General features: G+C 43.6%; 1 protein-coding gene across 1 annotated transcript in view; it reads left to right on the top strand.

Annotated features, from left to right (window-relative positions):
- The window catches only part of LAMA3 (laminin subunit alpha 3), a 191,470-nt gene that overhangs the window by 34,391 nt on the left and 133,666 nt on the right, over positions 1-23,413 (top strand). The window contains exons 3-7 of the mRNA XM_026659438.1: positions 6,773-6,890; positions 7,746-7,864; positions 10,228-10,398; positions 13,659-13,756; positions 16,793-16,908. Coding sequence (XP_026515223.1) covers positions 6,773-6,890; positions 7,746-7,864; positions 10,228-10,398; positions 13,659-13,756; positions 16,793-16,908 — 622 coding nt within the window. The remainder of the gene's footprint in view (positions 1-6,772; positions 6,891-7,745; positions 7,865-10,227; positions 10,399-13,658; positions 13,757-16,792; positions 16,909-23,413) is intronic.

Below are 23,413 nucleotides of genomic sequence, written 5' to 3' on the forward strand. Positions count from 1 at the left end.
TCTATGGCACCTTAGAGACTAACAAATTTATAAGAGCATAAGCTTTCGTGGGCTACAGCCCACTTCTTCATATGCATCCGAAGAAGTGGGCTGTAGCCCACGAAAGCTTATGCTCTAATAAATTTGTTAGTCTCTAAGGTGCCATAGATAACAAAGAGTAGCATATATCTGACTCACATTCAGTTCTGAGCTTCCAGACAGAGGACTGCAATTTTGTGAGTAAACTATGTGACTGAAAGAGCAAATGTCTAGTTAGGTGCCTCAGTAAGCAATTTATGCATGTTGTCACCTGATTTACACATGCAGCTGCAGTAACTGCACATAAAAATGCACAATTGTGTGTGCACTTCAGGCCTTCCTTTCTGCCAATGTGTTTCAATGTGCAAGTGGATCTTGGGAGAGCCTCTACTGAAGTTTTAAAGAAAAAAAAAGATGAAGTCAGAAATCTTATGAGAAGTCAAACAGCCACAGAAAACTTTTAAAAATTGATAGTATTAGGATAAAGTAAGCATTTGGTAAAAAAAAAAAAAAACACGATTCATTGTGATTCCTACCCAACTAGAGTTATAACTTGTCAAAGATTCTTGAATTCACCTTTAAGAGACTTTTTTAACCCTTGCTGAAATCTTTCTGTATTTGTAGTGTAAAGTTGGAAACTTCTAACTATGAAGTATCGCTACCATTTCTGAATGAAGAAACTTTGTTTATGTTTGTGATATGAATGTTTTTGCGTTGTCTGGATATCTGCCAGCATTTCAAAGCTGCCATCTGCATGTACGTGTCAAGTTTGAAGGAGGTTTACAGGGAAAGGTCGTATTGTATCTTCCAAGATGACAACTGGTCCCTTTTCCAGTTCCACCTATTCCTTGTGAATCCATCAAAATAGAATCTTGTTTATTTCATTGCAATAGGATTGACCATGAGAAAGCTTAATCTGAATCTCCTTCTCTCTTGTCCTCATTCTCACATTGTCCTCTGCACTTAGTTCAAAATGCTGTTGCTAAAGTCAATTCTTTCACCTTTTGCTCTGACCACATCACCTCCCTGTTTGAATCTCTCCACTGGCTCCTTTTTTCCCTGAGCTTCCAGATCAAATTTCCTGATCTCACTTTCAAGCATATTCCAGTCTATCCCAGCCTACCTCTCTGCTCTTATCTCCTTCCACATACTTCCTCTTCCCTGACTCCTCCTCTTCGTAAACCACATTTTCCTTGATACTAGGGTTGCCAGACATCCGGTTTTCAGCCGGAATGCCTGGTTGAAAAGGGACCCTGGCGGCTCCGGTCAGCACCACTGACTGGGCCGTTAAAAGTCCGGTTGGGGGCACAGGCAGGCTCCCTACTCGACTCTGCTTGGCATCTTCCTCTGGCTCCTAGGTGGAGGGACAGCCATGGGGACTCTGCGTGCTGACCCCACCCCCAGGGACATTTCAGCAGCTTCCATTAGCCAGGAACCCTGGCCAATGGGAGCTGAGGGGGCGGTGCCTGCAGGCGCAGGCAGCACACACAGAGCCACATGGTCGTGCCTCTGCCTAGGAGTCAGAGGGAGATGTTGCTGCTTCCCAGGAGCTGCCTGAGGTAAGCTCTGCCCAGTGCGCCCCAAAACCCTGAGCCCCCTCCTGCATTCTGAACCCCTTGGCCCCAGCCTGGAGCCCTCTCCTTAACCCCAAACCCTGGCCCCACCCCAGAGCCCGCACCCCCAGCCAGAGCCCTCACCCCCTCCTCCACCCCAACCCTCTGCCCCAGCCTGGTGAAAATGAGCGAGTGAGCGAGGGTGGGGGAGAATGAGCGATGGAGAGAGGAGGGTATGGAATAAGTGGGGGCTGGGCCTCTGAAAAGGGGCGGGGCAGGGGGCATGGCAAGGGTGTTCGGTTTTCTGCAAATAGAAAGTTGGCAACCCTATTCGCACCCAAACCCCTGCCCCAGCCCAGAACCCCCTCCTGCATCCCAAATTCAGCACCCCCAGATTTTGCGCACGGCGTCCTGGCCGCCGGCCCCACACACCTGCTGCCCAGGGTCCCGGCTGCTGGCCCCTGCTGCCCGGGGTCCCAGTCACCAGCCCCACTGCTGCCCTGGGGCTCTGCTGCCGGCCCAGAGTCCCGCTTGGCCACCGGCCTCGGGTCCTGCTCGACCATGGGTCCCGCCAGCCCTGCACCCGGAGGCTCCGCTGCTGGCCTGGGGTCCCACTTGGCTGCTGGCCCCGGGGTCCTGGCCGCCGGCCCCAGGCTCCCGGCCGCCCACCTGCATACGGAGTCCCTCCTGCCGGCCCAGGATCCCACCTGGCCACCACGGCTCCAGGGACTCTTCTGCAGGCCCCAGGGTCCTGTCTGCCGGCTCTGCATGCGGGGTCCTGTCTGCCGGGCCATGCCCGAGGCTCCACACTCACCCCTATCTCTGGCCCCAGTCTCCGCTGCTTTACCGCGGTCCGCGTCCCCCCCCGCTGGAGCCACGGTTCTGCTCCTGGCCCCAGCTCTAGGCGGCGGTGAGGGGTGCAGACAGAGGTAAGAGGGATGCAGCTCAGCACCCCTACTCCAAAACCTGTTCCACTGCCACTGCCCCCTCTTGTACCCCAACCTCCTGCCCTAGCCCGGAGCCACCTCCTGTACCCCAAACCCCTCATCCCCTGCCCCACCCCAATGCCCACACCCCCAGCCGGAGCACTCACCCCTCTGGCACCCCAGCCCCCTACCCCAGCCCAGAGCCTTCTCCTGTACCCCAACCCCTCATCTCTGGCCCCACCCCTTAGCCCGCACCCCCAGCCAGAGCTGTCACCCCCTCTCTCACCTCAATCCCCTGCCCCAGCCTCATGAAAATGAGCAAGTGAGGGGGGAGAGCAAGCAATGGAGGGAGGGGGGATGGAGTGAGTGGGGGGCGGGGCCTCGGAGAAGGGGCAGGGCATGGGGTGGGGCAAGAGTGTTTTGATTTTCTGCAAATAGTTGGCAACCGTACTTGATACCCCTTTCTTACCTTTTCCCATTCTGGGTCTATTACCATGGGAACCCCTGTGCATGGAACTCACTCTCAAAGTCCTAGTCTTGCCACTACTGATCTTTAGAACGTGAAGATTTTGAATGATTAAAGCCTTTTTCATATATTTTATTTAGAGTTTATCAGTCATAAAATAATGCTTTGCATTTATCCAGTGGCTTGAATCATTCAGATTTTTAATCCATTCCCCATCTTTTCATTTAAATCCCTCCCTAGAAACTCATTTCTATAGGATTTGCCTATATTCAGATATTAATTAGAACCTCCAGATGGGTTCTTGCTACTGTCAGTTGAATTGTCTCGTTAGACTGACCTCACACTTGGTAAGGCAACTCACATCTTTTCATGTATTTATACCTGCTCCTGTATTTTCCACTCCATGCATCTGATGAAGTGGGTTCTAGCCCACAAAAGCTTATGCCCAAATAAATTTGTTAGTTTCTAAGGTGCCACAAGGACTTCTCGTTGGTTTTGCTGATACAGACTAACACGGCTACCACTCTGAAACCTGATCATATCACTGTAATCCTTGTCCTCCCATATTGATATGGACACATTTCCTGTCTTAAAGAGAAAGAAGCTCAAACTATTTATTGAGTAATGAATGTGTGAGGTTACTGACAAACATGCATCCTTTTTTCAAGCATACTTTTCTAGAGCAGATAGCTTATGGATATCAGAAATGATTTTAGCTAGATCGTTTGACCACTTTAATGCAACTTTTTGTGTGTGTGGTTTCAGAACAAACCACGAGACATGGAAGTGATATGTAGCATTTTAATGTGGAGCTTTCCAACCAGTAGATGCTGAAAGATTAGAAGTTCATTCCATCTATGGTGATCTTAAATTATCTCTCTTTGGCAGCATGTCTTAATAGATACAGAGAAATTATACAGTGGCATGTTTTCACCTGCTATGTATTTGGATTTTGTGCAGATGTTCTGTTACTTCAAAGGCAGCACATAGTATCTGGAAAAGTGACATAAAATATAGAAGCTTTGAGGGGGAAAATCACTTAAAATATAGCTTCTATTTTAATCATGTTCTGTCTCTTGATTTATTAAAAAAATTCAATGTTTCTTTGGATCCAATAATCTTTCGAGTTTTCTTTCTGAAGCTGAAACTGATAAAGTTTCACACCAAAAGTTATCAGGAAAAGGGTCATTGTTGATAAGTTTCTGAGCAGTTCTGATTGGATTTTTTTTTCTTGTAATGACAGAAATTTGTCTTACAACGAAGCAAAAGAAATCATTTTTGGAACTTGAAGGAAAGTTGTTTACTTAAGAAGATCCTACTGATAGAGAATGACAGACTGTTTAAGGAAAGCTGTACTGATTAGGTATTTTATCTTATGGCCTGATCCTTCTTCTGTTGAAGTCAATGGGATCAGGACTTAGATAGTTAAATGTTTGCTAAGAATATATAATTAAATTGAACTTTCAAAATTGTTTTTAGAAATAACAGTTGCTGTTTTAGGCCTCACTTCAGCAAGGCACTGAAGCATGGGTCCAGTGCTTAATTTGTAATGAAATAGGTGCTGGGGCTCAAGTAATTAGGTGCTGGAGCTATCACAATTGTATTACTTTCCTAACTGATGCAGCAAGGCCCAGGTGCTGCGGGGGCTATGAACTGCCAAACCTAGAGATGCTGTGGCTGAGCCCTGGCAAGCACTGGCATCAATTAAGCACTGCATGGGTCTAGCTTAATCATGTGAATAGTCCTGTTGACATCAAGATAGACGCATGCTTACCTCCCATGCTGAATTCAGACCTTTGTATTTCATTATGAATGTCACTGCTGTGTCTCACAGCTGCCATTGTACTGTTATTTTCCCAGGAGAAGGTGGAGGCTGATGGTGTAGTCTGAGGAACAGCAAACACAACTCATTGTTTGAATTTATGAGAAAAACAAAAGGCACTTAAACTGTGTAATTTGTATTGAAAAGTAATCCAACTCATTTTTACAATAATTTTATTTAACAGCAGTGTATTTTTTTTTAAAATTAAAAAAAGACATTACCATATGGCATCTTTTGAAAATCTCTTGCTTTTTCTTAGGGCATGCAAATGCTGAGCTTCATTTTCTGTGTGTCATGCTATTGTCAAGGTAGTGGCTTCCTCTTTGTTAATTATTCTTTCAGTTGTATGTAAGATCCAATTCTCCATTGTCCTGCACCTTGTGTGGTAGGTTACACCTGTTCAAAGTCGTTACAATAAGTTACCATTTTGGCTTGGTAGCATTTTACACCTGTCACTTGCTCACTCTGCACTAGTGTAGAGAGCACTTGGTTGTGCACTTGTTTGCAAAGTTGGTTGCAAAGCTTCATTTACGTATGTGACAGTGGAGTTTTTCTTAAAGTAGTGTGGAAAGATATGTACAGTCTTCTTGATAGTAGCATTTAAATGGTGTTTTCCTTTAAAAGAGGTCTCAGGACTTAATCTTCTGTTTGTAGTTTTTTACTGACAAATATCATGTCCATAGTCAGGGCCGGCGCAACCCATGAGGTGACCTAGGCAGTCGCCTAGGGTGCTAACATTTGGGGGGCGGCGACCGCAGCGGCCGGATCTTCCGCTGCCTCTGTCGGGGGCGGCATTTTGGGGGCGGGACCTTCCGCCGCCTCTGTTGGGGGCGGCATTTCGGGGGCAGGACCTTCCGCCGCCTCTGTCGGGGGCAGCATTTCGGGGGCGGGACCTTCCACCGCCTAGGGTGGCAAAAAAGCTGGCGGCACTCCTGTCCATAGTATGAAGTACTTTGTATTTTAATTTAACCTTTGGAATAAATGAAGACATCTCCAGGATGCACCTCAAATTTAGTCTGTTGTCTACTGTAAAGTCTTGATGTTTGAAGTTTCATGTCATTTGGCTTTCCCAGGAATTGCTTCATTTCCTCCAAAGTGCTTACAGTTAGGTTTCTCTTTTTTTTTAATCTGTTTTTGCTATAGTGTTTGGGAGTATGCTTTTTTTTTTTTAAAGTCTTCTGTGGTCTAACACACTACATGTGTTTATAAAGATGCAGGAGGCACCTTGAGGTCTGGGGAGGAGACTAGGCTCTATTAGGAGCTCTTCAAACTGTCTTTGGTCTCAGAGTAAGTGGAATGTCATTCACATGACTGCTCCCTGTGTTCCTTGATACACACATGGCTGTGGGAAGACTTGCTTCTGCAAGTTGTAAGGTTTACCATGGCACAAATTACCCAGATGTGTCAGTGCAGTGAGAGAGCTGGACAGTCCCTTCATTATCGCGTGGAGCTAGAGAGACCTACAAAGTAAATGTGAGATGCTGTTTTGACATTGCTTTTTATGGATCTCATTGTGACTTTGCTTGACTGCATCATGATGATGTTGAGTGTCAGTGACACAAGTATTGCAATGGGATAATCAGAATGGGGCACTGTGATTATTTTGTGGCTCTATTCATTGATGAATTGAATCTCCAGCCTTTCACTGTTGAATTCTGTTACTCTTAACACATCCATGTAGTTAAGCATATGCTAGACTGAGCTACTTTGATACAGAAAAGATGGCATTTAGCATAATCACACTGCAGCTTTTTCAGTGTGTTGGGCCATAGTGCCAAGTGGTATAGCTCCACTGAACTCACCAGCTGAGAATCTGCCCTGTTTTTGAGGGCACTGAACTGGAAAACAATTTACTTTCTTGTTGTTCTACAAAGACAAGTTGTTAATGAATGTTAGTTCTAAGTATTTGATTTTACACAACTTAACAAGGTCTGATGTTTACTTCCAGCATTACTTATGTTAATGTATATATATATTTTGTTACCAGCTCTTCCATGTTGCTTACATTCTTATCAAGTTTGCAAATTCTCCTCGCCCAGATCTCTGGGTGTTAGAAAGATCAGTGGACTTTGGAAGAACCTATGCACCTTGGCAATATTTTGCTCGTGAGTATTAATTCTTGCATCCCTGCAGTTTTATAGCAGAGAAGCTTTAATCATTTGTAGAATTTAGAAACAAAAATCAACCTATTGGTTTCCCTGAATAAAGTATGATAACGTGAGGTGTGTTTGGAAGGGGTCTGGCATAACTGTTAACTAGTTATCTTCAGTAAAGCCCCATTCTTAGCATTCATCAGCAAAATGAACATGACATGGTTTGAAAGTTTAGAATCTTTTTGATTAAATTAGCCCAGAGACATACACTCAAACAGGTTTTGCTGCCAGTAATTTGTCTTCCAAAGAGCCATAAGAGGAACTGCTTTATATAGTAGTCCTCTCTACTGAGAGAAGTCTTTGATGAGGTAAATTTTCAAAGCAAGGCATACTGATTTAATCTGACAACTTTCATTTAAACTGGTAGAGAACACATTATTAAAACCCAATATAGTACTGCAAAAATGTAAGACTGTCCTTGGGATTTTTCCTTTTATCTTGTTCATGTCTTTTAATAGTGCCTTTCACCTCCCCCCCCCCCAGGTTTCCAGTCTTCTTTATAAACCTAAACTAGAATACATGTACAAGCACCCTACAATGCAGCCATTTTTGTAGTGATATGGGGAAGCTGTTTCAGTGCATTGCCAAACACTAAGAACAGTTTAGGACAGAAAGTGAAGAAGAATGTGTTCATTTGCTTTTAATATTTTTCATTTTCTATAGTAATATTTCTATTTTCATACAGAGATGTAATTTGATTCAGGGAGATAATCTATTAGAAAGCATGAGGATAGTTCTTTATGGATTTATGTTAGCACAATAATGCATGTTTCAATATGTAAAAAAATTGATTTCTTACTTTACTAGATTCTAAAGCAGACTGTTTGGAACATTTTGGAAAAAAAGTTAGTGCTCATATTAGGAGGGACGATGATGTTATTTGCACTACAGAGTATTCTCGAATTGTGCCTCTTGAAAATGGTGAGGTAAGTGCTTTTCAGAAGACTGGGAAATTTAATTTTTCACATTGGAAATAAACAGTGTTATACAGTGGTTGCTTATTAGTATGTTATTATGAATTATTTGCTATTTCAATAAAACCTGAACTTTTAAGCCAATTTTCAAACTTAGGTGCCTATGTAAATCCATCAGGTATGTAAATCCATATTCAGGCATTTGAGAAAATGTCCTAATATTTATAGACGTGCTGAACATTCACAACTCCCATTGAGAAGTGAGTGCTCAGAACCTCTGAAATTAGGCCATTTGTTTAGCTTCATGAATATAATTTAGGTGCCTTACTTTGGGCATCCAAGTATGAAAATTTTGGCTTTGTTTTCTGAGTAGTCACAATGACTGCAATGGGTCTAATTGTGTGAGAATTGTTGATGGAAGTAAAGGTTGCAGAATCAGACCTCTAAATTTCAATGAGCAGTAACTCTATTTTAAAAAAAAATAATGCTGTAAATGTATAGTATAATATAAGTGTGTCCAGGGCCGGCTCTAGGATTTTTGCCGCCCAAAGCAAAAACAATTTTGGCCGCCCCCCCCATTTTTTAATTACCCCAACCCCGGCCGCGCCTCAACTCTGCCCCTTCCCCAAATCCCCAGCCCTGCCTCCTCCCCCCAGGCTCTCAAGCCTAGGAGGGAGGGAGGGAGGGGGAGAAGCGGCGCGCGAAACAGCTGTTTCGTGCGCCGCGGCCGCTCGGGATCTCCCCCTCCCTCCCAGGTTTGAGAGGCTGGGAGGGAGGGCGAGTAGCGGCGCGCGAATCAGCTGTTTCGCGCGCCGTGGCGCGCAAGTGGCAGCAGCAGCGGAGGTGAGCTAGGGCGGCCGGGGCACATTTTTAGGGGCGGCATTCTGGCGCCAGCCATGCCGCCCCTAAAAATGTGCCGCCGCAAGCACCAGCTTGTTTTGCTGGTGCCTAGAGCCGGCCCTGAGTGTGTCTGTAAAAGCTAACACAGGTCATACTGCTCTGGCTTAGCAAGATGCTTCTTACCACTAGGAAATATGATTTATATTCCCTTTATCTGAATATTTATTAGTGGTTGCATTTATCATTCTTTCCAACATAAACTTTTATTGGAGATAGGCCTGTGTCAGATCAAAATCCAAACTTCCTCATTATTCAGGGTTGTTAGAATTGGATGTTATGTGACATGCCACTACAAAGAGAGGCTTGTGATGAAGCTTGTATCCAGATCCAAACTTCTTGAAAGCTTTGGGGGTTTGGATCCAGTGTTCCAGTTTTGATTTATAATAGTCTATGAACATTTCTGCAGAGTGGTCCAAAAACTTACAGAAAGATTAGCATTTTCTATTAAATTCTATGGATTTTTTGATTAATTTCTTTAGAATCCTGTTGCATCATCCCCTATTAAATGGTGTATGACTTTTTCTAAAGGAGTTGTGTTGTAATTGGAAACTTCAGTGATCCAATCTTATGTACTCACAGTTTATAGTAGCCACTTGGAAACATATATCTGAAATCTGTTCAGTTATAAACAAATAAATAGCTTTTGCTTAGTTGTACACACACTCTGATTTGTTAATTTAGGGTTCATTTATGATTTCTGGGCTGCTGGCATCAATTTCTTTTTCATAATAAGAGCATTGAAGCATTTGTTTTGAATTATTATACAAACTGCTCCCGCAGGGAGGGAAATTCTAAAGTGACATCATCTACTCACTTTCAAAAGTACATGAACATACTCTCGGGCACTGTAGCTATTAACTGAAATTTATTCCAGGATTTTTTGTACCTTAACCCAAAAATTAATGCATGTTGGTAAAAGGGCAATATCCTGAAATTCTTACTTAGATAAAACTCCTATGGACATCATTGGCTGCTAGTAATGTATTAGGATTGACTTATTGTTGTTGGTTTCTGTAAAATTGCATGTATCTTTTCAGTACTTTCTGACATAATCCATTCAAGACACATGAAGCCATTCTTATATGGATGTGTAACATGAGTAAATTGTGCCTGAAGTGAATGGGAATTTTTTCAATATTCAGGTTTTGCTGTGAATATCTTCATAATAATTTTCATAGAACCCGTGATTGCTGGAGCATCCTGATAAATCAGAGCAGAACGGCCTGTATTAGCATTTACAGATACTTATACTATATACTTAAAGCATTTAAATTTTGTTTTAAATAGAAGAGTTACTTCTCACTGAAATTTAGAGGCCTGAGTCTGTAACCTTACTCCCATGAATATTAGACATGTTTAGAAACGAGAAATCTGCAAATTTTTGGATGCTTATATTATCGAAACCTGTGGATGACTCCCCACTGCTAATGTTAACTGTTTATGTTTTGACAAAAAGATCTTTGCTCTTTTATTAGATTGTGGTATCCTTGGTAAATGGTCGTCCAGGAGCAAAAAACTTCACTCACTCTCCCATACTGAGGGAATTTACCAAGGCAACAAACATCCGCTTGCGTTTTCTCAGAACCAATACCCTTCTTGGACACTTGATAGCCAAAGCTCAACGGGACCCCACTGTAACCCGCAGAGTAAGTAGCTTTTTTCACAAATGGATGTTTAACAGTTGCCCTTCATTCCATTACAGTGAATGGAATGACACGAACGTCTTTAGTTTGCAAAACAACAACAAAAAATGGGTATGTTCTTGATGATCCCCTCCAGCTCCACTTGCAGAGGGAAGCTAGTTGGGACAGATCAGAGTTGTGTGGTTTGTGTAGAGGGGAGTGAGATGCTCTCTCAGGGCACCCAGAACTGTAATCCACTGTGTTACATCTCTGCACTAGCAAAAGAGCTTTGCTGGAGTTTAAACTGTGTGACAGCTCCCTGCCATGCCAGTCTGTTGGCCTTGCCAGCAAACCCCTTCAGTCTCTGTCAGTCTAAACCTTGCTTTGTAGGTAACATCCAGTGAACCCCAGTTCCTGAATTCCCCAGAGACATCTTTCTGCAGTGCCCAGTCGCTCTCAGTGGACACTCACAGAAATTAACCAAGTTCCCTGTCTTCAAAGAGACAGAATATACAACTGCCTGTTAGGTCAGCTGGGGATGCATGTCTTAACTTTAATATAACAGCACTGAGATGGTTTATATTAAAAACTAAGAATAAGTTTATTAACCAAGAGAGATTTATGTGATACTGAGCAAGAGAAAAAGAGACAGGTATGCTTTCAAACAAAAGAAAAACACTTTCTAGTGCCAGAAATTGAATTCTAGCAAGCGATATCTTTGCCTAAAACAGTTTCTCACTTACATCACATGACCAGCAACTCCAGCTTTTCAGGAGGATCCTCCTTTCACCTAATCAGAAAGTCCTATTCCCTTTATCCCCTAAGAGATGGATAACGAAACGTCTCATGAAAGATGGGTCACAGCCAACTTTGCTGGAAAGCGCTGCAAGGATTTTGGATGAGCAATATTCTACAAGACATGAGTGTATCTAGTTAATTAAGTCAAATCTCTAGACTGCATGGTATGATTTTATTTCATATGTAACCATTTGTTTCCAATACTTCTGCTTGCTATTATTTGAATCTCTTTGTTAAATGAACTTAATTTCACTATAAACATGTCTAAGTGCTGTGTGTTAGCAGAGCTGTGATCCAAGGTGAAACTGGTAAGCTGGGATGTACTGCTTCTTTGGAAGCAGCCAATCTGTGAATACTGTGACTGTCCAGTGGACCAGGGGCTGGAAGCCCAAGGGAGATGCTTGGATTGAGGGTTGGGGTGTGCCAATTGCTAGCCTGTAGGGTGTCAGGGAGTCCTGCAAGGTCTAGGGGGAAGTGTTTGTATTGCCCATGGCTGGTGGAGTTGGGGAGCTGACCCATGGCAGGCACAGACAAGGTTTCCTCACACTAAGAGAAGATGGTAGCAAAGTGTGTCTGAATCCTGGGTACCCCTGGGAAATTCCACAGCTTAGAAGTCCCCTGCCCATTCTGTGGGGAAATAAGAGAGGGGCAGACGCTCTGATGGAATAATCCATAAGAATCTCTATGCATTGGAATTTGTAGAGTTTCTTGACCCAGTGTGGTTATTTACCTATCAATTATACTGCAACAGAACCCAAAAGCTCCAGTCAGTGCCATTTGGCTAGGGACTGTACAAATATGTATGGTCTCCTCAACAACAACAACAACAACAAACTTACCCATTCCAGTTGCTTGGCAGCATACATTATGTAAGGTTGTAAAACTTAAGTGCAGCTGTAGGATTTTATTTAAGATATTACTTACAGGCTAAAATAAATGGAGTACTTGTTATGCCGCTTGCCAAACACCAGAACTTCAGCCTAATGTAATCAAATAGTCTAATTTGAGGGGTATATAAGGTAATGTGTTTCATTAACTTGCTGACAGGGAGCATGTCAAGACTTTCCATATCAGATGCCCTTGAAAACTAGCAGTAGTTCAGCATTCTAGCAGAGAGCCATTGTGCTAAATCTATTGTATAAACCAAACCAAACCAGCCCATCCCCTTCCCTCTGTACAAACAACTGCCATACTTCCTCAATTTATGCATTGACTTCATACGGTTGGAAATTATCTGCAGCACAAGCAATGTGGTAGCTGAATTCTGACAATTTGGGCATAATACTGTTAATCCAGTGTAATGCCACACAGTAGGAAGAAACCAGAGATTGAGTTACAAGTAATCATTATGGAGCTAACACATGATGAGATACTGCCAGAGAAAGTGTCAGGGACCATTTTTAATTTTGACCAAGACACTGAAAGCATGGGGAGGGTGTGTGTGAAGAAGAAGAATAAACCACACTAGATGTGAATGTGTACATCCAAATAGAACTAGTCCAGGAAAAAAAATATGGACTGGATTCTCAGGTCTACTAAGGCCAATTTATTGCACCTATCTGGCACAAAGTAGCCTGTAAGCAGCCAGCCAATGAAGGAGCTCTCTGCCAGCCATCTCCCCTCCCCTGGCATAAGGAGAGGGAGAGGACATCTCGGGGTGAGGTGGGCTAGAGGAGAGGACACAGTGGAGGAGAGCTCAGCTGTGCCTGGTGTAAAGTAGAGCTGCCTCTTTAACGTGCACTGGGGCCAGACAGCTGAGGATCAGGGAGCTGCAACAGGCTCCCTGCAGCCTTCCCTTGCCACTGAGCAGAGTGGAGAATCTGCTCTTAAGTTTCTTAAATGTACACAGAAGTTACTATAAATAGTGGTATTTACAGTGAGTCAGTCCAAATGACTAAATCGTTATCTGCCACTGCCTGGATGACTGCAGGGAGTGGTGATGAGATATGAAGCTTTTCAACTCTAGGTCACTAGTTCAAATCTAGGTCACATCAGTCATAATTGCAAGCAAGCAGGTGGGCTCAGTTCAGTTCCTAGAGTTCCCTTGGCACGATCCTAGCTCACCATCACAACTGGCACCGTTGTTGGCAGTTACATAGCAGAGAGGTCATCAACTTATTAGGAACAGAGATTGAACTATTACTTTCAGGGGCTGTGCTTCTAGAATCGGCCAAGGCACTTTATAAGGACAGCATGGGGAACGGTGAAATACCACTGTCTGTGCGGTATCTGTTCAGTGGATAACACTGACCTATAGTGTGAAATGGCTTTCATTAATGAATCTGGGCCTGATCCTGCAACATGGATGTCAGTAGGTGTTTGGCTGTTGACTTCAGGAAAGCTGGATCAGGTCCTTTATGGATATGTTTGTTTAATATTCTGATAAGCAAGATTTAATGTGATAGTAATGATTTTCTTATGTTACTGTGGCTGCCATTCTACAGGCAAAGGAAAGATGTAGACATACCTCTTGATTTGTTTTACAGTATTACTACAGCATAAAGGACATCAGTATAGGTGGACGATGTGTTTGCAATGGTCATGCAGAAGTCTGTAATGCAAAAAGTGCTGAAAACCTATACCAGTAAGTAAATTGAGCAGCATGCTCATTTCACAGACTATAAACCAATACACAGGTATTTTCAAATTACGATTTTTAATGATAAAATAAGGATGTCTTATAGTTTTCTTTATAATGCTTTTAAAGTGAGAGCTTGGTAAGGCATATATGAAGATATGCTGAGAGGTATTCTGTGTTGATTAAGTTTAACAATAAAAGAGTGTGCATTAGGTCTTTTTAAAATTAAAATGAGGGTTTGCTAGACACTTTGTGTTAAACTGGTATTTCCCAAAAGGTGTGTCTCCACCTACCTGTGGATTGTGGAAAAATCCTAGATCTAAAGTCATGGGGCCCTGAGCAAACATACTCCTGGGCTGCTGTGGAGGGCAGGCCCAGCGTATGGGAGGTAGTGGAGAGTGAACCCAGCCTGTATTTATCCTGCAGCAGCGGTTCCTGTTCCATGGGGCTGGTCCCAGTTCCATGCTCCACGCGTTAAGATTTGGTGCGTGGGGTTGCAGTGCCACTCAGGTTTTGCGCAGTTGCCCCTCCATCATGACGGAGGGGTGACTAGGCCAAACCTGAGTGGCATTGTGACCTCGTGCACCAAGTCACAACACAAGAGGAGAGAGTTGGGCCCAGCCCCATGAGACAGGAGCCACCACTGTGTGGGGAGTGCAGGGTGGGCTCACTCACCAGCCCCCTCATCCCTTTCTTCTCCCTCCGCCCCCCACCCTTCCCTCTGGCTCGGGATTAAGAGGGGGAGATTGTGCTAGGACAGAAGGTGTATATATGTAAATGATGGGTCACACACAAAAAATACAAAATTCAGTTGGACATAGGAACGTAACCTCAGTTGTTGGGTCACCTTAGTAAAAAGTTAGGGAACTGCTGTGTTAAACTCACCTCTTTTGGATACTGAGACCCTGCTGTGAGATCACCAATTTATTTCACATAAGCCATCAAACAGCCACATATAATACTTACTCCTGCCATGAGGCAGGGGACCAGACTAGATGATCTCTCTAGGTCCCTTCCAGTCCTACGATTCTATGATTCTATAATGGGCTAGCTTCTCAGAGGAGTTACTCCAGCTTTACAGCAGAACAACTGAGATCAGATTCAGACATCAGGACTTTTGATCATTATGTTGAAAGATCCCAACAAGAAAGTAAATGCACTAGATTCTATTACTAATCCCCTTGGCCATCTATGTGATACGTTTTCTGACTAGAATTGGTGACTGTAGTAATATCAAGGAAAAACACAACCTTCTGTAGCAAGGAAAAAACCAACTAATATATATATATATATATATGTGTGTGTGTGTGTGTGTGGTAGATACCACTAAGTATTCCATAAGTGTCTTCATTATTGTCACAGACTTTGAAGTAAGTGCTTACAGGACTGAGCCCTTAGATAGGCACTTTGATGAAGTCAAAATAAATACAAAATTTTTCCTTTTGGAGGATGACTGTTAATTTTTATACTTTGGGTTACTTCTGATGATCAAATAGTCCTTAGTTTTCATTATTTTTATGAATAAGATGATGTTATGATCTTAGATATATGAACGGTGCACTGTACTCACCGCTGGGTGGCACCCTCTTCTGGCAATTCTGGGGATTAGCTCTGCCCAGTTCAGCGCTCCCTTTCTTCTCTTCCATCATTGCAGCTCTCCTCCTGCAGTACGGCTTCTTCATGACTTGGCCCTCCAGCCAGGTCATACTGATTTCCCCTTCTAGGGGAGTCTTTCAAAGTCTCTCTGCTCAAGCAGCATCAGGCAGTCCTCACACTTGCAGCCCTGACTATGCTACTCTGACAGCGACGCAAGTAGTCTTCCTGTTCACTGCCCCGAGCAGTACCAGGAACCCAGGCCAGCCCTCAATTCTGGGTTCCAGTCCAGGGCCCTATAGTGAGCAGTTAAGGTCCGGGTCTTCAGCAACCCTACTGCTCTCTTCCCTGGACTACTTCCTCCCGTGCTTCTTTAAGCTTCTCCTTCACCAACCTTCCTAGCCAGACCCCTCTTTCTTAGGCCTACTAGGTAAACCTTCCCTGTGGGTTTCTGTCTCCCCTTCCTTCTCCCTTACCTCAGGGATAGAAACTGCAGCTTCCTCCCTGCCACTTCTGATGCCAGCCTCCTAGTGTTATAGATGCCCCATCTGTTCCCTCACAGGTGATCTTCTTTCTAATTAGTACCCTCCATGCAGCTTACATTTCCCCTGTTTGCAGTTTAATTGACTGATTGGGCTCACCTGGCCTAATTCAACTCTCTCAGAGCTGGTGTGGGAAGGTCACCTCATCATAGTATGTTATAAAGCTCTAATAATTTTTTTAAACAAAACATAATGAAAAATTGAGTCCAAAGTGTAACAGTAACAAAGGGCACGTCTTCACTACCCGCCGGATCGGCGGGTAGCAATCAATCTATTGGGGATCGACTTATCGCGTCTAGTGAAGACATGATAAAATCGATCCCCGATGGCTCTGCCGTCGACTCCGGAAATCCACCGCGGCAAGAGGCGGAAGCGGAGTCAACGGCGGCGCAGCAGCGGTCGACTCGCCGCTGTCCTCACAGCCAGGTAAGTCGACCTAAAATATGCAACTTCAGCTACACTATTCACGTAGCTGAAGTTGCGTATCTTAGGTCGACGCCCTCCCCCCGGTAGTGTAGACCTAGCCAAACATTTTGATATAGTGTAGGACAGCAAGCTTGAGCCTTGGATCAAGAGTTAAAATAAGATATATTTGCAACTATGGCATATTATCCTGGTTTAATACCTGCTCAGGTTAAGGTTTCTTAAGCCAGTGTTTATTTAATCCAATTACAAATGACCTCTATAAATCATTTGTGCTAAAAAGCTCAAAACGGTGTGAGTGAGATAATTTATTGTGAGGAATGCTAGGATGGTTGTGAAAGGGTTTAGTGTTACGTGTTGACCTCTTTACACTTGGTCTTGCCATTTTCATGTTAGAAGTAAATTTTGGATTGTGGTAAAATAAGAAAAATATATATAGCTTTAAATCCTATTTCAATTAAACAAGAATTTTTTCAATATCCAGGTTTCAGTGTGAATGTCAGCATAACACTTGTGGGGAAACCTGTGATAGCTGCTGCCCTGGATATAATCAGAAACAATGGCAACCTGCAACTGCCAACAACGCAAATGAGTGTGAATGTGAGTAACATGAAAAGATGCTAGTTTAAAGGTGACAATTCATACAGATTTTGATGTACAAATGGGAGGTACCTCCAGCATATATGTGTTCATGCAAAATGTTGGCTGTCTGCAAAGCCCCCAGCAGAACAGAGATTGCAGGTTCCTGACACTGCCTCAAATCTTCCCATTCTTTCACACACACCCTTCAGCTGGATTGCCCAGAATCTTACACCCTGGAGGAATATGGCTGAATCAATTTACATATGTATTAGCATTTATCTAAATTGTGCCCGGCCCGGGCTCTGAATCCAACCCCTAGATTTTGAGCACTGGTTATATAGGGGTGGTTAGAGGAGAAGGAAACTTCCATAGAACTACCTCGCCTGATACTATAAACCTAATTTTGATGCACCCACGTTCATTTAGTGGAACACTGAAATATTCATAACAGTGCATTTAGATCCTTGCTCCTTTTATATTTAGTGAGGAAACAATATATTGAGTTGGAAGGCGAATCAGAGTTATTTACTGTACCTGGCTTTGTGACATAGCCCAGTTGAAAAATCTTTCTAGTAAACCAGGTACTTTAGAAGGAAAACCCTCTTTTGGGGAAGAGGTGTGCTTTCTTATGTTAAGAGTGCCAACACACAATCTAGTCTCTTCAAAAGATTCCTGGATCTTCAATCTTCTCACTCAAAACAAAACTACATAGATTGGAGTGAAGAGTCGTTCTCTTCAGAGCAACACCAGTCACTCTTTCTAGTAACCTGGTCTCTTGACATATGCCTCTCGTAAATGGATGCAGTTATTCTGTCTTCTTTTCCTTGAGCTCCTGTGCGGGAGCTCCTTTGCGGCCAAGCTTCCCTCATTTCAGACAAACATTTCATTCTTTTGTTAAGAAAACTGGGACATGGGGAACCATGACCACTAGGGCCCTTTTCTGGGTCTTGAAGAGGCTGTACTGCCTACCATAGACTCTGTGTAACCACATGGCATGAAAACTGTAGCTATGGTGATTATAGCATTTGCTCTCTTTGTGTCTTCCCCTCTTTTGAACACACACAGGATTCTCTTCTCCCATATCATCTTGGCAGGCCAAAAGGCAGATGTTGTGACTTCAAGTTGTAACCCTGTTAGAGTGTCAAGTAGATGTATATTTATATCATTGAAGAAGTGAGGAATAAAAAGTGGTTTTATTTTAATCAAAGTTCAGAGGTGATCTGCCAAAATTGTGATAGTAAAAATAACAGACCAAAAAAAAGTAGAAGCAGTAGATAGAAACTAGGCATGTTGTGACTTGGTTAATGAATAAATTATAATTCATAAGGTTCTGAGCCAAAAATGTTTAACATTTATTGCCACCTGAAAAAGGGATCCTTTTAGCCTGAAAGTGTGTGTGTGTTTTAAGTTATTCACTGAGGATAGTACTCACCAGCTGCAGACACCCTTCATGTACAACCTGTGGGTCAGGAGATTAGAGCAACCTTGCAAGTCTTCACAAAATCTCTGTATCCCTTTCTCCTACTGAAAAATCAGTGGGTCCCTGAGAGACTGGGAGATCTGCCAAACCTGCAAATTTTTGTATACGTCCACCATATTGTACTTTTCAGCAAATAGTCAAAGCTTTAAAGAAATTGTATTGTGATGTATGAAGACCTGCTGGTAAAAGTGCCATTACTTGGATCAAAGCAGGTAACTTGACCTTATAGTAAGAGACAGTGGATGGCTCAGGATGCCAGTAGCCTTTGGCCATTAATGACATTGAGGTTTTTTTGACATTTTCCTTTCCCTTCCTGGTTTTTCTAAGAGCAGGGGAGCCAAAGGTAGCCCAGCCATTTTGGCAGCTTTTGGCCCGGTTATTTCCCTCTGAATCTTGTTTAGTTTTCTTGAAGAACTTCATGTATGGACTGGAAAATGAGTTACAAAGGCTCTTTTGGCACAGCTTGTAAATCAGATCTGAGCCCATAAGGTCAGGCTCTGGTTCCTGTCAGCACAACAAAAAGTGGCCCAGGACTTTACTCAGCCAGGTTGTTTCACAGCAGGGATGTCACACTCTAGAGGGGAAAGGGTTCCCTCTCCAGAGACCCTTCAGATATGAGGAATAAGAGGAATATCAGGATATGGAGGATGATCTAGAGGATCCACTTCTTTAACTATACAAACACATAGCAAGTCTGGGTAAGGAGGAATGCATTGTTCCTGGGATGGACTCTCGCCTGTACCAGGCTTTTAATAGGATTATTACTGTTACTTTTTCTGAGACACAAAGCATATGTGGGCAGGCCTAGGGTCCTTAGCCCTTGTTTCTAGGGTTTTCCTTGCAAGGAACCTCTTTGTCGCTAAGACTGTTGTGGGGATGCCCTTCTGCCTAGTTGCCTGGCTAAAGGAAAGGAGACCTCCCTCCCGCCCCCCAAGTCTGATGCAGAACCACTGGAATCCTCTAGGAAGATTTCCTTGGAATATTCTTATTTAAGCAGGTCACTGATCCCTTAATATTCAAATGAGAGTGGAAAAAGAGGAAGCCAATATCTTCTCCATCTTCTTGAGTTATTTAAATTGGAAAGGGTTTTCCTGTCTTCCTCTTCAGTGAAAAAGATGATGAGATCCAAGTAGGCAGTACTTAATTTGTGCCAGGACTTGCCAGGACTGAGCCCTGCATCTCTAGGCTTGGTAGTTCATAGCCTCTGGGCTTGCTGCATCAGTTATGAATATAAGCAACTTGCTTGAGCCCCAGCACCTTTTTAATTAAAAATTAAGCACTGCCGGTAGGCTAAGTAAAGGTGAGAGTAAGGAGCTTGAGTAAGACAAAGGCACAGGCTAGCCTTTGGTTTGTTACATCTGTTTGCTATTCTGGTTAGTCACTACTCTGAATTATGTTACAATTCTGGATGTCTGGAAACTGGAGAAAGGAGAGCGCAAGCTTATAGATGGTTTGATGGAATGAAGATAAGAGATTACGATAGGCTGATATTGTGCCTGATGAACAGATTGGGAGGTGCTGTTCATTAGTTTGCACTGGGGTAACAGGGCAAGAGAAAAGAATTAGATAAGGAATTCTGTCCACCCACCACCCTTTACCCAAGACATATTTGCAGACACTGTTCAAAGTGTTGAGCTATTTTCAGATTAACCCTTACTTTGCAACCAAGGCAAGAACTTTAGGTCAGTATTGGGACTTAGACTACTTTTAGCAAAAGGCTATGACAAAGTAACAAAGGCTGTTGCTGGATTTAGACCTACCAGCTTCATATAAATGGACCTGTAATATTTTTCAGACTACAAAGAGGCTGATATTCACAAAAGGCTACAGCACATCACCTGATGTACCTCATATTTTTTTTCCCAGTGTGTGAACAATATACCTAGGTCAGGGAGCTATCCATTGGGCTAATGTTTGTGTTGCATGTGATGACAGAATATGTAGTCTAGTGGGCCCTGAGAAGTGTTCTTTGATCTTATGCTGTTCACTGCATGGAAAATTACTTCAGTCAGGAAGGGGTCAAAAGTTAGGACACAATTTCTAGAGTTGGACAAGATTCAGAACTGGTGTGAGTACAACTTCATTACCTTTATTTGGCCCAAAAAATAAATACAAATAAAGAAACCCTACCAACCATACAGAATAAAAACACATCATATCTGAGATTCTAAACCCATATAAACTAGGAAACTGAGTTACTTACCACTGTTGCCCTACCCCTAATCTTAGATGAAGTAATTTGGTCTTTTGTTACATGATCACCTAGAGCGTACTACTTTAAGTCAGTTGGAGTTTTGCCATGGATGGGAGCAGGATCAAATCCATAATGCTAGAAAACGTGACAGACTTTTTGATTTAAAACATATCTGTGCAATGAATAGTCCTCTGGTAATAGACTAGTTGTGTCTGCTGGCATCACTGCAATTAGAGCTATGTTGAGTTCCTCCATGTAAGCCTTGTTATACCTAAAGAATTGTTCTTCTGACTGAAGATTTAGCCCACAAGCGTCAGCCCAGATGTGAATATTTTTGTAAATAAAAAAAAATAGAATAATATTTGGCTATTTTTTATTTTGAAAAATACTCCACCCAGATTAGGTGATCTGGTCAGGAAACATCTCTATAACTTATTTTAGCCTCAAATATATAGTTCTTCGTTGAGTAACTGCACATGTCCATTCCACTATAGGTGTATATGCACGCCTTGTGCACAGGTGTTGGAGACTTTTCCCTTAGCAGTACCCATTGGGGCAGTACGAGCGCCCTCTGGTGCCTTGTGCCACTGCACACAAGTATAAAGGGCCATGCTGCCCCGATCGCCCTCAGTTCCTTCCTACCACCAGTGACCGTTGTTGCTGAAGCTGTGATCTTTGTTCATATCTTCCCTTCCTTAGTATAACTAGTAGCTGGAGCATTAGTTTTTAGTCTTATATATAGTATATCTGTAAATAGTTACTTGTAGGGTTAAGTTTAGAATACCGTCTTATTGAGTTACTGGTGCCAGATTGGGTACTGGATTGGCACCAAACTGATGGCCCGTTCTCCTGGATTCAGGGCCTGTCGTTCATGTAGTCAGGTCTATGCCATTAAGTGACCCACTCCCAAGCTGCCTCAAGTGTTTGGGAGAGGGGCATGTAAGTGACAAGTGTCACATCCGTAGAAGGCTTGAACCCCATTCAAAAAAGGACAGGCTGCCAGACTCAAGTACCTGCTTTTGGAGTCTGCACTTCATCCACCGCTGGAATCCTTCTGCTCCGAACAGGTAGCGAGCAAGTCTGAGTCTGTTAGGAGTGCTCCTCCTGTTCTGGCAGAGGCCTCAGGCAGATCGGCATCCCTGGTGCCTAGGGAGACACTGCGTAAGTCTCCTAGGGACTCGGTACAAGGACCCTCCGAGAAGAAGTTGCCGAGTGTTCGCAAGGACTCGGAGGGGTGCTCAAAAAAGTCACAACCCCAGGAGCAGTCTGTGAATGAGGAGGTATTGCTGACTCTGGAATGCAGGAAGGGTCCGTTGAGACCAATCTCTGAAGGATCGGTGCACCTCTTGGTACTGCAGGCTCAGGAGCCCTCTCTGGTGTCATTGACAAGTTGCGTAACTTGTCAGTTCTGGCTTCTCTCACGATTCAAAAGCCTTGCACAGCACCATTTTTGGAACCGCACACTCCTATAGTCCTGGCTTCCACTCCAGAGCACTGCTCAGTACTGACCATTTCTATAATTGTGATACCCCTATGGAGGACTGTGTCTAGGCAAGCCAGCGATGATTTCTCCAATACCCCATCTCCAGCCTTGAAACCTCTCTCCCCACCTGAGGATGCCCAGCAGCCCCAGTGGGGTGCCTGCCTGTTGTGGTACCATCCACAGTCTCAGCATTCTAAGACCCAGTGGTCTACACAGGGCTGGCCCCCATCTCTGTACCAATGGCCCTTCTGAACCCCTTGAGACTTCCCTCCATGTTTCAGAAACTCTCTGCTCCCTTCCTGCACTTCTACATCAGCGAGGCACAGCTCGGAAGCATCTGCAGGCAGGACTCCATTTTCCTTCCCCCAGAATTAGGATTGGTACCGTGCAGGCAGAGCCGTGTGCCCAGGACTCCACTGTGGACGAATTGGAGGAGGGACCTCCTCAGCAACCTTTAGCTTCTCCTTCTTTGTCACCTGATGAGGCAGTAGTGGCTGAATCTGCCTCTCCCCCTCCTGATGATTTTAGAGCACATCAAGACTTGTTGAGGAAGGTGGCTGCAGCTCTGGATATCCAGCCAGAAGAGGTACAAGATCACACAGGCTTGTGGACATTTTAGTGTCTGAAGAACCCTCCTCTCCCTATTAATGAGGCTATCCTGGAGCCCGTCATGATGTTATGGCAGACTTCTTCTTTTCTGCCCCTCCCTCCCCGCCAAAAGAGTGGAGAAGAGATATTATATCCCATCACAGGAATTTGAACACTTTACAACCATCTGCTTCCAGGCTCCCTGGTGGTCGCAGCCGCTAATAAAATGGAGAGGCAAGGACACCAGGCCTCTACTCCGAAGGGAAAGGAAGCAAAAAAACCCTAGATCTGTCTGGCAGGAAACTTTATTCCACCGAAGGTTTACAGCTCAGGATTGTGAACCAGGAAGCTCTGCTGCGTCAATGTGATTGCAACCTGTGGGATAATATCCTGAAGTTCCACCTGCTTGTGGATAATTGTTCAGTTTGTTCAAACCCCCTGTCCATCAGGTTTCTAAAGGATTTGTTCAGATTGTACCCTTGGGTTCATAGTCTGGTCCACAGTGGAGTGTATATTTGGTGCGAACAAAGTTGATGGGTCCCCACTTTGAGCCACTAGCAACGTGTTCTCTGTTTCGCTTGTCAATTAAAGTAATTTTCCTGGTTGCTATAACCTTGGCCAGGAGAGTAGGGGAACTGCAAGCTTTGGTATCAGAGCCCCCCTATACAATTTTCTTTAGAGACAAGGTTTTCTTTTGGCCTCATTCTAAATTCTTGTCTAAAGTGGTTTCTGAATTTCACATGAATCAAGCAATTTATTTACCAACATTCTTTCCAAA

Source organism: Terrapene carolina, unplaced genomic scaffold, assembly GCF_002925995.2.
Source record: "Terrapene carolina triunguis isolate 2854851 unplaced genomic scaffold, T_m_triunguis-2.0 Scaffold58, whole genome shotgun sequence".
Taxonomy (NCBI): domain Eukaryota; kingdom Metazoa; phylum Chordata; order Testudines; family Emydidae; genus Terrapene; species Terrapene triunguis.